The sequence below is a fragment of the Wolffia australiana genome, chromosome 16 (genome assembly GCF_029677425.1).
Source record: "Wolffia australiana isolate 7733 chromosome 16, ASM2967742v1".
Lineage (NCBI taxonomy): Eukaryota > Viridiplantae > Streptophyta > Magnoliopsida > Alismatales > Araceae > Wolffia > Wolffia australiana.
The window spans coordinates 9,429,391-9,441,237 of NC_135850.1; the positions used below are offsets into that span (position 1 = coordinate 9,429,391).

At 41.8% G+C, this 11,847-nt stretch overlaps 1 protein-coding gene across 1 annotated transcript; it reads left to right on the forward strand.

The window, feature by feature from the left end:
• Nucleotides 1–879: 879 nt before the first annotated feature.
• Nucleotides 880–2,068, forward strand: LOC144713586 (protein EXORDIUM-like 2). The gene has a single exon (XM_078588202.1). The coding sequence runs from the start codon at nt 974–976 to the stop codon at nt 1,892–1,894; it is 921 nt and encodes a 306-aa protein (XP_078444328.1). The 5' UTR covers nt 880–973; the 3' UTR covers nt 1,895–2,068.
• The last annotated feature ends 9,779 nt before the right edge of the window (nt 2,069–11,847 follow it).

An 11,847-nucleotide genomic window follows, 5' to 3' on the forward strand; every position in this document is an offset into this window, starting at 1 on the left:
GTTATAATTCATTGGTAGTCAATTATTGCAGCATCATTTCCATTCGTTGTAAGAATAATTTAGACTCAAAAAATCCATCCATCACTATGTAACCGTTAAGTAGAGTTTAAAATGTATTAAACAAAGGAATTCAACCATTCAAGACAAATTGATACCAACCCAATCAACATTACTCCTGTGTCAACCTAATAATATTTCTCTTACACTATCAATCTTTTGGAATGGGATAGAATATGTGTTTTGTCCCAAAATTTAGATAGAAATTTTTTGTGTTCAGTCACATGGGAATGAAATGTTGTGTAGTGGCCATGTATCAATTAACTTACAAAGTCACTTTTTGCTCGAGATTAGAAAAGGCCTAGTTGGCCATCACCCAACTATTGTGAAGAATTATTTCATTAAAGTCGAACATTATCCGAAATCGATTTTATTTCATCAGGATCTCGGATATCGGATTATCCAACTAGGCATCCGCTCATGTTGAAGCCTACTGCAAGAAAGACAGGCTGTCCTCCTAATATATGTAGCAAGCGAAGGTCACAACGCGTGGTTGACTCTCTAGGTATACCAACGAACGTAGTCTTGTAAATTCAAGCTGACGATGGATAAGCATAGGGGCCGTTTCTCTGGATTGTTGTGTACTAAATTAGGCTGGAGAGGAAGTTTCTTCTCCCATTGTTTATTTGTTGGCATCTCTCTCTACGACGGTGGCCATGCGCCGACCTTCCGGCCGACTAAAGGGGGAAGACCACGATCATGCCGCGTTCATTCTTATCATATCTGGATCAGTCGCCATCGCCGCAACCAAACGTTTTCTTACAAACAGCTGGCTTCGTTCATACGCGTTAATTCAATACTCCATATAAACTACGACCACTCTCTGCCCTTTCTTCGTCGATAAGAAGTTCACTATCCTTGGTTTCCCCTCTCCTAACCTCTTTGTTGCGTCTGCCAACGCCAAGTTAAGCATTCCATGGCGTCAAGAAAAGTCTCTTCTCCTTTCATTTCCTCGTTCTTCGCTCTGGTCTTCCTGTCCTCTTGTCTCTTCCCTGCTTCCGCCTTGCCGCGCAAGCTCACCGCCCTCGTCACGGAGCCGCCTCTAACCCTCAAGTACCATTCTGGACCTCTCCTCAAGGGCACCGTCACCGTCAACCTGGTCTGGTACGGTCGATTCTCGCCTCCGCAGCGCGCCATCATCGTCGACTTTCTCCGTTCTTTCACAGGGAAGCCGGTCTCCAACCCTTCGGTGGCCTCGTGGTGGAGCACCACGGGCGCCTACGGAACCGGGGGGACGGCGGTCATCTCGCTGGGCAGCCAAATCAATGACGACAAGTACTCTCTGGGCAAGTCTCTCAAGTCCGCCGACCTGGTGACCCTGGCCGGGAAGGCTGGGCCGCGCGCGGGCGTCGCCGTGGTGCTGACCTCGGCGGACGTTGCGGTGGAGGGGTTCTGCATGAGCCGGTGCGGGACGCACGGACAGAGGCGCCCCGGTTCGCCGTTCATATGGGTGGGTAATTCGGAGACGCAGTGCCCGGGGCAGTGCGCGTGGCCCTTCCACCAGCCCATCTACGGCCCGCAGACGCCGCCGCTGGTAGCGCCCAACGGCGACGTCGGCGTGGACGGGATGGTGATCAACCTGGCCGCGTTGCTGGCGGGCACGGCGACGAACCCCTTTGGAAACGGGTACTTCCAGGGTGCCAAAGAGGCGCCGCTTGAAGCCGCGTCTGCATGCCAGGGCATCTTCGGCACGGGAGCGTACCCAGGCTATCCTGGGAAGCTGCTCATCGACGGCGCCACCGGCGGCAGCTACAACGCCAATGGACTGGCGGGACGGCGGTACTTGTTGCCGGCAATGTGGAATCCTCGCACGTCTCGCTGCAGAATTCTGGTGTGAAATAACCAGGATACGATACCGCCATACATACATATGCACATGTTAGCATATATAGATAAAACTATTTGTATTTTTGCATGAACTCGCCGGAGTTCAGACATTCCTGCAAAATGTACCAATAATACCAATTCTGATTGGCAACAGCGAACTGATTCATTTTCATTCTCAAAAGAAGAGGTAGTAGTTGCATGGGTTGGTCACTTGTCATGAGCTTTCAACATTATTGTCGACTTTTGTCAGCGCTTTGTTTCTACAGTAAAAATTGTAATCGCGCGAGCAGTAGAAATGTTTTCTTTTCATTGAGTTCTGTTCATACATACATTACGACATAGAGAGCTAATGAAGGACCAATTATGAAAATAATTCTCCCTCCTCGGTTGATGGAACTTGTAGACATCTCATATGTTAGCAGCACCTTCATTAAACGTCTAAAAACTGCATTTGCAGCAAAAGTTTTGATTTTGCGGAATAAACAACATTACATGACTCTGTTCTGATTCGGGAAAAATGTAAACCCTCTATTTTGGTACAGTATGCAGAAATTAAATATGTATGGTGTAAATTTTGATATTGATAAAAAAATATATGTTTCAAAATACTCATCTCGTTACTTCAAATTCGATTAAATAAAAGTTTCACCCAACTGTAGGAGCCATTGAGTACTCTCTAAAGTATCTACATTTATGATAATGTAGAAAGAACTCTTAAACGATATATCTTCGAAGTACAATCGGTAAATTAGAAGTGTTATTAGACTGTGCCTATGTTATTATATTTTTTCTTATTATTATTTTCGCCAGCCAGCGTTAATATTGGATCAATGTTCACTATCGTCTGCCTGTGAATGCGACTTATTATAAGGTGTCATTGCCCCATATGAAAATATATCACTTTCTTTATTAAGTTCATATCTGGAGGATATTTGTGCTGCTCCTTTCTGTGTCGTGCTTTGCATTCCTCCCTACCAATCCCTCTGATTAAACATCCGTAAGTGCCGTCACAAGAGGAGACCTTAGAAGTAAAGGGAAGGTCCAGAGCACATGGTACCAGAGCAATAAATATCCAGGAGTGATTTTGTATTTTTCTATGTTTGAAGATATATTTAGAGACATCGTAAGAACATGGAAAGTCATTCCTATTCCGAAGCCTGAGGAAAAGATATGAATTCTCTTTAGAATCCAAAACATGGCCGTATTATGGATATTGTGGATACAGGAATTTCATAGACCATATTAATCATGCAAATTGATGGAGATTTATTGAACTCAGTAAATCTACTTAACTAGAAAACGAATCAGGATACAGGCTAAACGAATCATATCACTTTGCACAGATTAGATTCTGTTATCACTAGGTTTCTTAGACAAGTCTCTTTGTGGCATTCAAGTGTAAAAATCCAAGATGTACCGCAAAATCTTCAGAATATTGGATCTCCTCCTCATTCCCTCAAATAATACTGCATGAAATCTGATAAGGTCTTCTTACCATTCAACCTCACCAGAACACAGTCTTTTTGAATCCAAAAGAAGAGGAGCACATCCAAGCTGGCTTGGATGGGTACCAAAAATAAATGGGCATCCTCCAGAATTTTTACTGTCTAGAAACCTTCAATAAAAGTCCCTAAAACAATATTTAACACCATGTAAAAATACTATATGTGGCCCTCTATGCCCATTAACTCTAATAGCGCAATACCCTTGATGGCCAACCATATTTATTAAGATATATAAAAATATATTTATTAATAAAGGATGAATAATCTAATTGATACGTTGAGTTGCCAGATTATAAGGATACAGGCTACACCTCACGCTCTTGAAAATGCCTAGGAGTCTGTCAACTCTCTCATGGAACCTTTACTAGCTTTTATTATTATATATGTATTATCAATCATCTATGACGGACTATCAAAGTCTTAGCATCTGGTTAATTGTGAAACCCTAATAATTCATTTTTCATCCCGTCTAAAGTGTGACAGAAATCATTGAAAAACACCTATTTTCTTTCCGCTATGTTCGCCTTTAATTTAATTTAGTCTTTAATGAAGTCAAATTGTGGGTGTAATTTTAGTGCCATTGTAAATTCAATTTGCCTCAACCAGATAAACTTTTTAACTTTGTAAGATTACTCAAATATATGTATAGTAGGAGTGAGGTCATGTCCAAATTGGCTGGTCTCTAGAGATTGATCTAATAGTTGAGTTAAAGATGATAATAATAATGAAGATATTTAAATTGTTGAGATAAGTAGTGAGTGGAAAAATAAATTTATTTATAGTATTTAGAGAAGCAAGATAGTAAAATAGACAGTGGAAGATATATTTTTGAACTTTATTCAAGATGTGGGATAAATAAGGTGAGGTAATTGATAAGCTCACTATGATTAGTAGGTGAGATTCTAGTATAATTATTCATTAAGAAGATATTATAAATAAAGGGATCCTAGATTTTGGTAAGTAGTGAATTGGTTTTTGTTCTATTGAGGTGTAAGCAAAAATAGAAAGGAAATGAAAATATTAATGACAATAAGAAGGAGAATATTTAAATATGTATAAATGAATTTGGTGACGTGACAATAGATAGAGATAGGAGAAAGATATCATTTTGATGCAGGACAACTAGGGGAGCTGACGACTAGGGGGGACAGCAATGACAACGAAGGGAGGAGGATGCAGGACGGGTTTGGATAAAGGCATAAAACAGACCGCAAAATCCACACGATCAAATATGAAATCTTAAAACCGATGAAATGATGGTGGTGCAGCCCCGTTCCTTGTCGAGGACAGGAGTACTGTCTTCAACCACTGCGACGATGCCGAAGCTCCAAATCCAATACTACGAATTCACGTCCGCGGGAAATCTCACGCAAGGGACAATTTGTGGTAACTTCAAGAAATTCAAATCAAATCTGACGGCGGTGGAAGAATCCTCACGGAACACTAGATAAAGAACACACGACACCAAAGGGTTTGGGCGTACCTCGGCACCGAAGTGCATGATGAGGCTGCAGGAAATTCAGGTCGTGATGTGACTAGGCGATCCGGGCGTCGTAAGGCCCACTAGACGAAATATCTGGACGTTCCGGGCATTGAGCGGCCCTGATAATGATTGATCAAGCTAGCCCGAGCCGCTCGACGGTGAGGACACTTGAACGAGGGGCCAAACTGACGGGCGCTTGCAGCCCTAGGCGGGGCGGCTGGCACTAGGCGCTTGGCGCGGGCGGCCCAGAGCGGGGCGGCTGACGTTGGGCGCTTGGCCGGGGGTGGCCCTAAGCAGAGCGGCCAGCACTGGGTGCTTGGCGCGGCCGGCCCTGAGTGGGGTGGGTGGCGCTGGCAGCCCCTGAGTGGAGCGGTCGCCGCTGGGCGCTAGGCGCGGACAGCTTTCAGCGGGGCGGCCAGCGCTAGGTGCTTGGTGCGGGTGTCCCTGAGAGGGGCGGCCGGCGCTGGGCGACTAGCGCTGGCGGCCTTGAGTGGGGCGGTCAGGCCTGGGCGTTAGACGCGGGCGACCCTAAGCAGGCGGCCAGCGCTGGGCGCTTGGCGCGGGCGGCCAGAGAGGGGCAGCCGACGCTGGGCGTCTTGGTGCTGGCAGGAAAGAGAGAAGGAAAGAAAGAGGGAAGGAAAGGAAGAGAGAAAGAAAGGAAGAGAGAAAGAAAGGAATGGGAGGTAGTCGGCGGCGGCGACGTTGGCGGCGACGGCAATCTGAGGGAGAAGGAGAGGCTAGGTCAAGTCCTCGAAGAAGAGTTAACAAAAACTCAATTCTTGAATTATGACTTGCCTAACTGTTTCTTGGAACATTGGCCTATACATATAGGCCTTGGAGGAAAGAGAAAATACAGTTAATAAAAATAAAGACGAGCGACGTGGTTTCGTGTCACATCAGGGGGCAATTCTTGATCTGTTTTTGGTGACGTGTCAGGACGCGTGCAGGAGCGTGCGTGGGTGGAGACGTGCCTGATGCTGGCGTGTTGACTTGGTCCGATGACGATGGTGTTGTGTCCTTAGCAGTGGCGTTGACTTTGGATGACGGTGGTGGCGCTTCCGGTGTCGCTGCGTTGACGCTGTCGCCACCACATTTACCTATATGTAAATTAATGTGGAGAGACGTAAAAATGTATTTATATCTATGATGAGGATTTAAAATTAATAGAAATAGGGCAGTGAATAGATTTTAAGTAATTTTAGAAACATATACTTAGATAGAGATGGAGATAGCAGTAGTCAATAATGCATGAATTAAGAGGTGAATCATCATTTAATTATATGGTTAATAGTTTTTTTATAATGAGAGAATATGATCGATACATTTATATACTTAATAGGTATTTTAATATATTTTTATATGAGAAATTTGAGATAAAATTGATTGACTTTGTCAACGCTCAACAGGTGTTCAATAGAATCCCTCAAGGAGTTTGATAAACTAAAATAGGAAGAAATTTAACTTCAAACTGTGTGGGATTTAAATATATGTCTTAAGATGTGTTTTTAAAGATACTATCAACATGATAAAGTTCAGAAATGCATTAGAGATGCCCTGATTCTGCCAAGGTGAGGATGGGGTTGTCGATTGCTGCCAATTAACATTAATGTGCTTCTCGGCTAATCTTCCTCTACAGTGGCATGTTCCCTAGCATTCTTTATCTCATTTGGCACCTTCCTGAGCCAGCCAAGTCTCACTGGAGTTGTTAGGGGCTCCAATTTGACTGAACGAGCCCACAATGGGTCTCCCACTGTTGATGTGTGTATGGATTAGAAGATGATGGATTAAGGGTCCTATACTCCTTTTTAAGTCTTTTTGAGGGCCTCCGTGGTTGTATATGAAGTGGTTTGCCCATATGGGTCTTTTAGGGGCCATATGGTCACCTGGGGAAGACCCCACGAAAACCACTGTCCAGCCAATGGAGACGACAACCAAGGGTGGTGATGGATGGATCTACCCTTGGGGTTCTGATCTCCTTCATAGCAAATACAATGTCAACGATTAAGCCACAGCCGGTGCCTCGTTTAGTTATGGTGCACCCACAAGCCATGTCAGCTACTCCGCCATCAGCCTCGTCAGCCTTTTTTCATTTATTATTTGTTAGCATAGGACCCCACAATCCTAGTCAGCAGACGTTACTAATCAGACACCTAGAAAATAAATAAGATTAAATTGGAGTCAGATATAACCTACACCGTATGACCCTCAGTATCAAGATTCGACGGTAATGATTAAAGTGTCACTAATCATTCAGCTTGTTATAACCCAGGCTTTGGGCCAGGTCAGCTTGAAGCTCGATCATACATTCTTTCTTATTTTCTTATGACAAGAATATCATTCTCTTCCCTTTCAGACCACCCAATGGAACGCTAAAAGAGAATACTGTTTGGAACCTATATTATTGGGAATTCCATAGTGGATGCAAAATAAGTCCCATTCGAATATGGTATATGGTAATTTAATCAAAGTGCCATCTACCTAGTGTGTGTGTGTGGGTGATTGATGAATCTCAATACGTCATCAAATGTTTAGAGTTTTTGAGCATAAAAGCATCAATCATATCCACCTAATCCATATTGGTTGTCATTCATATGCATTATTTTACAAATTCACTAACCCCACTTGATTCTTTGAATCAAGTGGATTAGATCTTACATTTTTGATTAGTGAGTTCAGATACAGATTAAGGCAGCCGAAGAAAGAGGAACTTGATCAAGAAGAGCTGGCGAAAAATCAAGAAGAAAGAAGCCCTAATTTTTCCACTAAGCATGTTTTAAGAGAAACCTATAAATAGCCTCTTAAGGGCTCATTGTAGGTTGTCCAGAATTTCTCTCAAGGAAGCTAGGGCTTGGAGAGGAAGGATTTATGCAGACCCTCCAAGAGCTGCTGAGCATTGGAGCTGGGAGAGAGGCAAACTGAGGCATAACCAGGCCAAGAAGATCATCTCCTTGCCGGAAGGGCGTGACACAAGGAGGTGTGATTGTTTTGGTTTCAGTGTTCTTCCTCTTCTCCCTTCTAAGACAATCAGAGTTGGGCTGGAGATCACAATCTGTGTCTTCAGCATTTTCCAACCTCTGTTGTTCCTCTGTCCATGTTTGATTTTTGAGTTTGCAGTCATTTGAATCGTTTGTTCTGTTCGTCCACCTTTCAATTCCCCAATTCCCTCTACAATCTGTTCACAATCAAAATTTCAAACCATCTAAGTTGTGCACGACAGGGGTGAGCACACCTGCACAGAGTTCAGCCACCGCTGTAGGCAATCAAGGTCGCCCACGACCTTGACCACCAGCAGGCGGCACACGGGCAGCGCCCGCACGCAGGCAATCGCCCGCGCACAAGGAACCGCACGCGCGCCAGCCGGTCCTGCGCACAGGAAGCTGCCTGCGCACAGGAAGCTGCCTGCACACAGGAAGCATTGCGGCGTGCAGGCAGCCGCCTGCGCACAAGAGGCAGCCGCACGGAGGCTGCCTTGCGCTGCAAGCGCTGCGCACAAGTCTTGGCCGCGCACCGCAAGTGCAGTGTGCAGGCAAAGCCTGCGCGCAGCAAGCACTACAGGCGCGCTCGCGCAACCTGCAGGCACACCGGCAATCACCTCTGCAGGCTGCCAAGCCGCGGGCAGAGGTGACCGTAGGTGCGCCTACCAGGTGTTTGATATCTTGCCAAATCCACATGAATAGGTTTGTGGATAAAGGCGTTTCTTAAAATAAGTGCTCAATCTTGAAGTTTAACCCTGAGTAGTAATTTTCTATTCCTAGAGGATTATTCCACACATCTTTTCTGAGGGAAAAAGAACTTTACTGAAGATTATTTCTTTGACTGTTAAAATTGAATGTTCAGAACTGATAATTTAAAGAAAACTGAAAAGAACTAATATTGTTTTCCTTGCTCCCTGCGGATCGACCCTTACTCGCCTTAAGGCTGTGAGGTTATAAGTTGTTGCATAAGCTCAATCCTCACACAACCAACTGATAAATAACCAGTAAAAACACCCTAAATTTGAGCTTATCAGTGATAAACTCAAAATTCAGGGTAAATTTACGTAGTTCTGAAATTGAGTTTATTCAATAATATTTTTAAACCTACACTCATAAAATACTTTAGTTAGCTAGTGATGACTAACAATCATCAGCGCATGGAACTGATATTAGGGAAGGAACTCTCTTGATAGGATGAAGCATAGAAGATGAGAAGGGTTACGTATATTGTATGAATTAGTGAATGGATAAAGATAGTGGTTACAATAGAGGTAGGAAGAAATAAAGAAGATAGATGAGCAGTGTGTTAGTACTAGTAGTAAATCGTTGCGTAAGATGAGAGGATCGAGGTGGATGTGAATGGTGGTGAGAGACGAGAGGAGAGTAAATGATAAGAGCCTTCTAAGTAGGGTTTTATAAATTAGGTTTATGATATATGAGGATGGCGGGATGAGACGAGATCGTGAAGGGCGGTGGTGGTAGTGATGTGGTCAATAGTGGATGCCATGATGGAGGTAATGAGAATAAGATAGAATGATGGTAGAAATAGAGAGATAGTGATATATGTCTTCTATAAGGGAAGGAGAAAGATAGACGACAAAATAGTAATGGTGTAGGAGGGGACGTGAAGTGGATGATAGTGGATGTTGGATAAAGGAGGATAATGATAGATGAAGATGATGGATGATGTAGCTAGTTAAACTACCTATGTGTTGAAGAAGACTCAATGTAAAGCATGATGCTAACCTTAGATCTCTATATTCTTCCAGGATCAAGGCATCTTCCTGATGCAGAGCAACCTCCCCTCTTCTATGTTGAACCTCTCAAAGCACTAGAGACACCAAGAAACACTCGATGGACATTCAAACCTTCACTTTCTTTTAATCTGACTCTATAGCAGAAGTGAGCTTAAATATGTTCTTTTACAATTATTGGGGGATCGATTTATAGATCCAATCATATGGATGGATAGAGGAAATAAAGACGAAGCTACCCTTAAAATTTCAGCTCAATCTGAGTTCTGGATCGTCAAATATCAAGTCTGGAAGTTAGACGATTCCTAGTCATTGATTTAATTCAAGGTTTTCTCATTCCTCGTCCTCATTAGCACCATCACATCATTTGGATAAGGTTTTGTCTCATCCTAGCATTTGATAATGTTAGTCTAGGTGGCCAAGGAATAACCTAAGAGTGAGGGTGAATAAGGTTCTCTATTTATATTATATTTTTATTTTTAATTAGCCTAAGATATTTCTACCTGAGAAATGAGGAAAGGGAAATGGGAGACACAATCATTTTTTTAGACAGCTTAGGCTAATCCTTAATGCTGTTTGGCGGTAGTCGTCTCGAGGTGATGATGTGCCCTAATCGAGTTTGTGTCAATGCCCCCCAAGCAAATCCCTTGTAAATAGGGCTGAACAAGCATACCACAAAAACAAAAAGTCAATGAAGTTCTGTCGTTGCTTCCACGAAAAGACGTTGCATGATCTACTTCAACTTATCCCCCAAAGCCTTCTTCTTATGGACCCTAAAGCCTTAACCTGAGTGATCACAAAGATCTAGCAATTATAGTATATTTCTGAATAATGTCTTCTCCTTGACAACACTTAATATTGATGGCTACTTAAAATAGTATCCAAGACAAGGGCCAATTTTAAATATTTCAACAATAATACTTTTATGTCAAAATTTTATTAATTCAGAGATAAAGATTCATAAATATAACTATGACTTCCCTTCAGTATTATCTCTTTATTTGTGGTCATTCTTTCTTTTGTCCTCTTCTTCTCCACCTTTTTCTTTCGATGAAATTCTAGAATCGTGTTTGATCTTTGATGCTTAAAAATGAAATATCTTTTTTGATCCTGCACCAAATGTGATGATTCTACCAGGAATGGTTATGTAAAAATTTTTTGCACAACTGTAATCTCACCCAAAGTGTTCAAAAACAAGTCACATAAATCTCTACAGATCAATCTTTCCACATCCTTAGTTTACTGCCCGATACCCGAATAACTCTTTCTAGACTCAATCAAATGATGCAGTTCCAAGTTTTTTGGTTTCTTATGGATGTTATAAAAAGTTTATACGTTGAAAAGAAGCTCAAAATCATATTGAAAATTATTCTAAATATTATAAACTTATCACAAGGTTGAGGATGTGCAAAGTTCAGATGCCAGCCTTCTTTCCTTCGAATCTTGAAATACCCCACACAAAAAACACAGTTCCAAGTTTTATGATCTTGTATTGATGTTAAAAAAAGTGATGTCTTCAGAGAATGCTCAAACATTGCTTGAAAATTTTTCCAGGATTTGAGAGACCTCTCTAGCTTTAAGACTCCTGCAATTTTCAAAGGGCAAGGAAAAGGGAGTTCAAAATTAGGGCTCAAAACTGTATATATGGACTTAGAAATACAGAAGGGCATAATGGTAATATTTAAAGAGTTAAAAAATCATATGCATTGATTATGATTAAGAAATCTAAAATAATAATCATTTTAATTTTAATTTTTTATATTTACAATTTTGCCATCAGCTCAAAATACCTTTCAACAGTTAAGAGCAAAATCTAGCCGTTAAGTCAAGGATTTGAGCTTTAAAATAATGTTTTAATTTTAGGTGTTTTTACTGAATATTTTAAATAAAGATGTCACCATTGGATAATAATATCTTCATGTAATTCATTTTCATTAAATCATCCATAGATTCAGTTGTAAATACTCGAAGGTAGTAATTAGGATTTTGAACAATTTATTCAACAAATCAAATAAAGAAAATTTTAAACAAATATCTGAACAATTTTAGAAAATATTTCTATCTTCATGTCACAGAAAATACAAGTCCTAAATACATTATTTGACATATCCAGCATATGGTCAAACTAAGTAGCCTTTTAATATAACTAAGGCTCTTTTTATCTTCACTTACAATCATTCAACTAGTTGCCCAAGGGCCTATTGGGCATTGATCACAACCCTTATTGAAGCACGCATCACTTTGAA

Coding starts and splice junctions, on each gene's coding strand:
- LOC144713586 (XM_078588202.1), top strand. CDS start 974: ATGGCGTCAAGAAAAGTCTCTTCTCCTTTCATTTCCTCGTTCTTCGCT.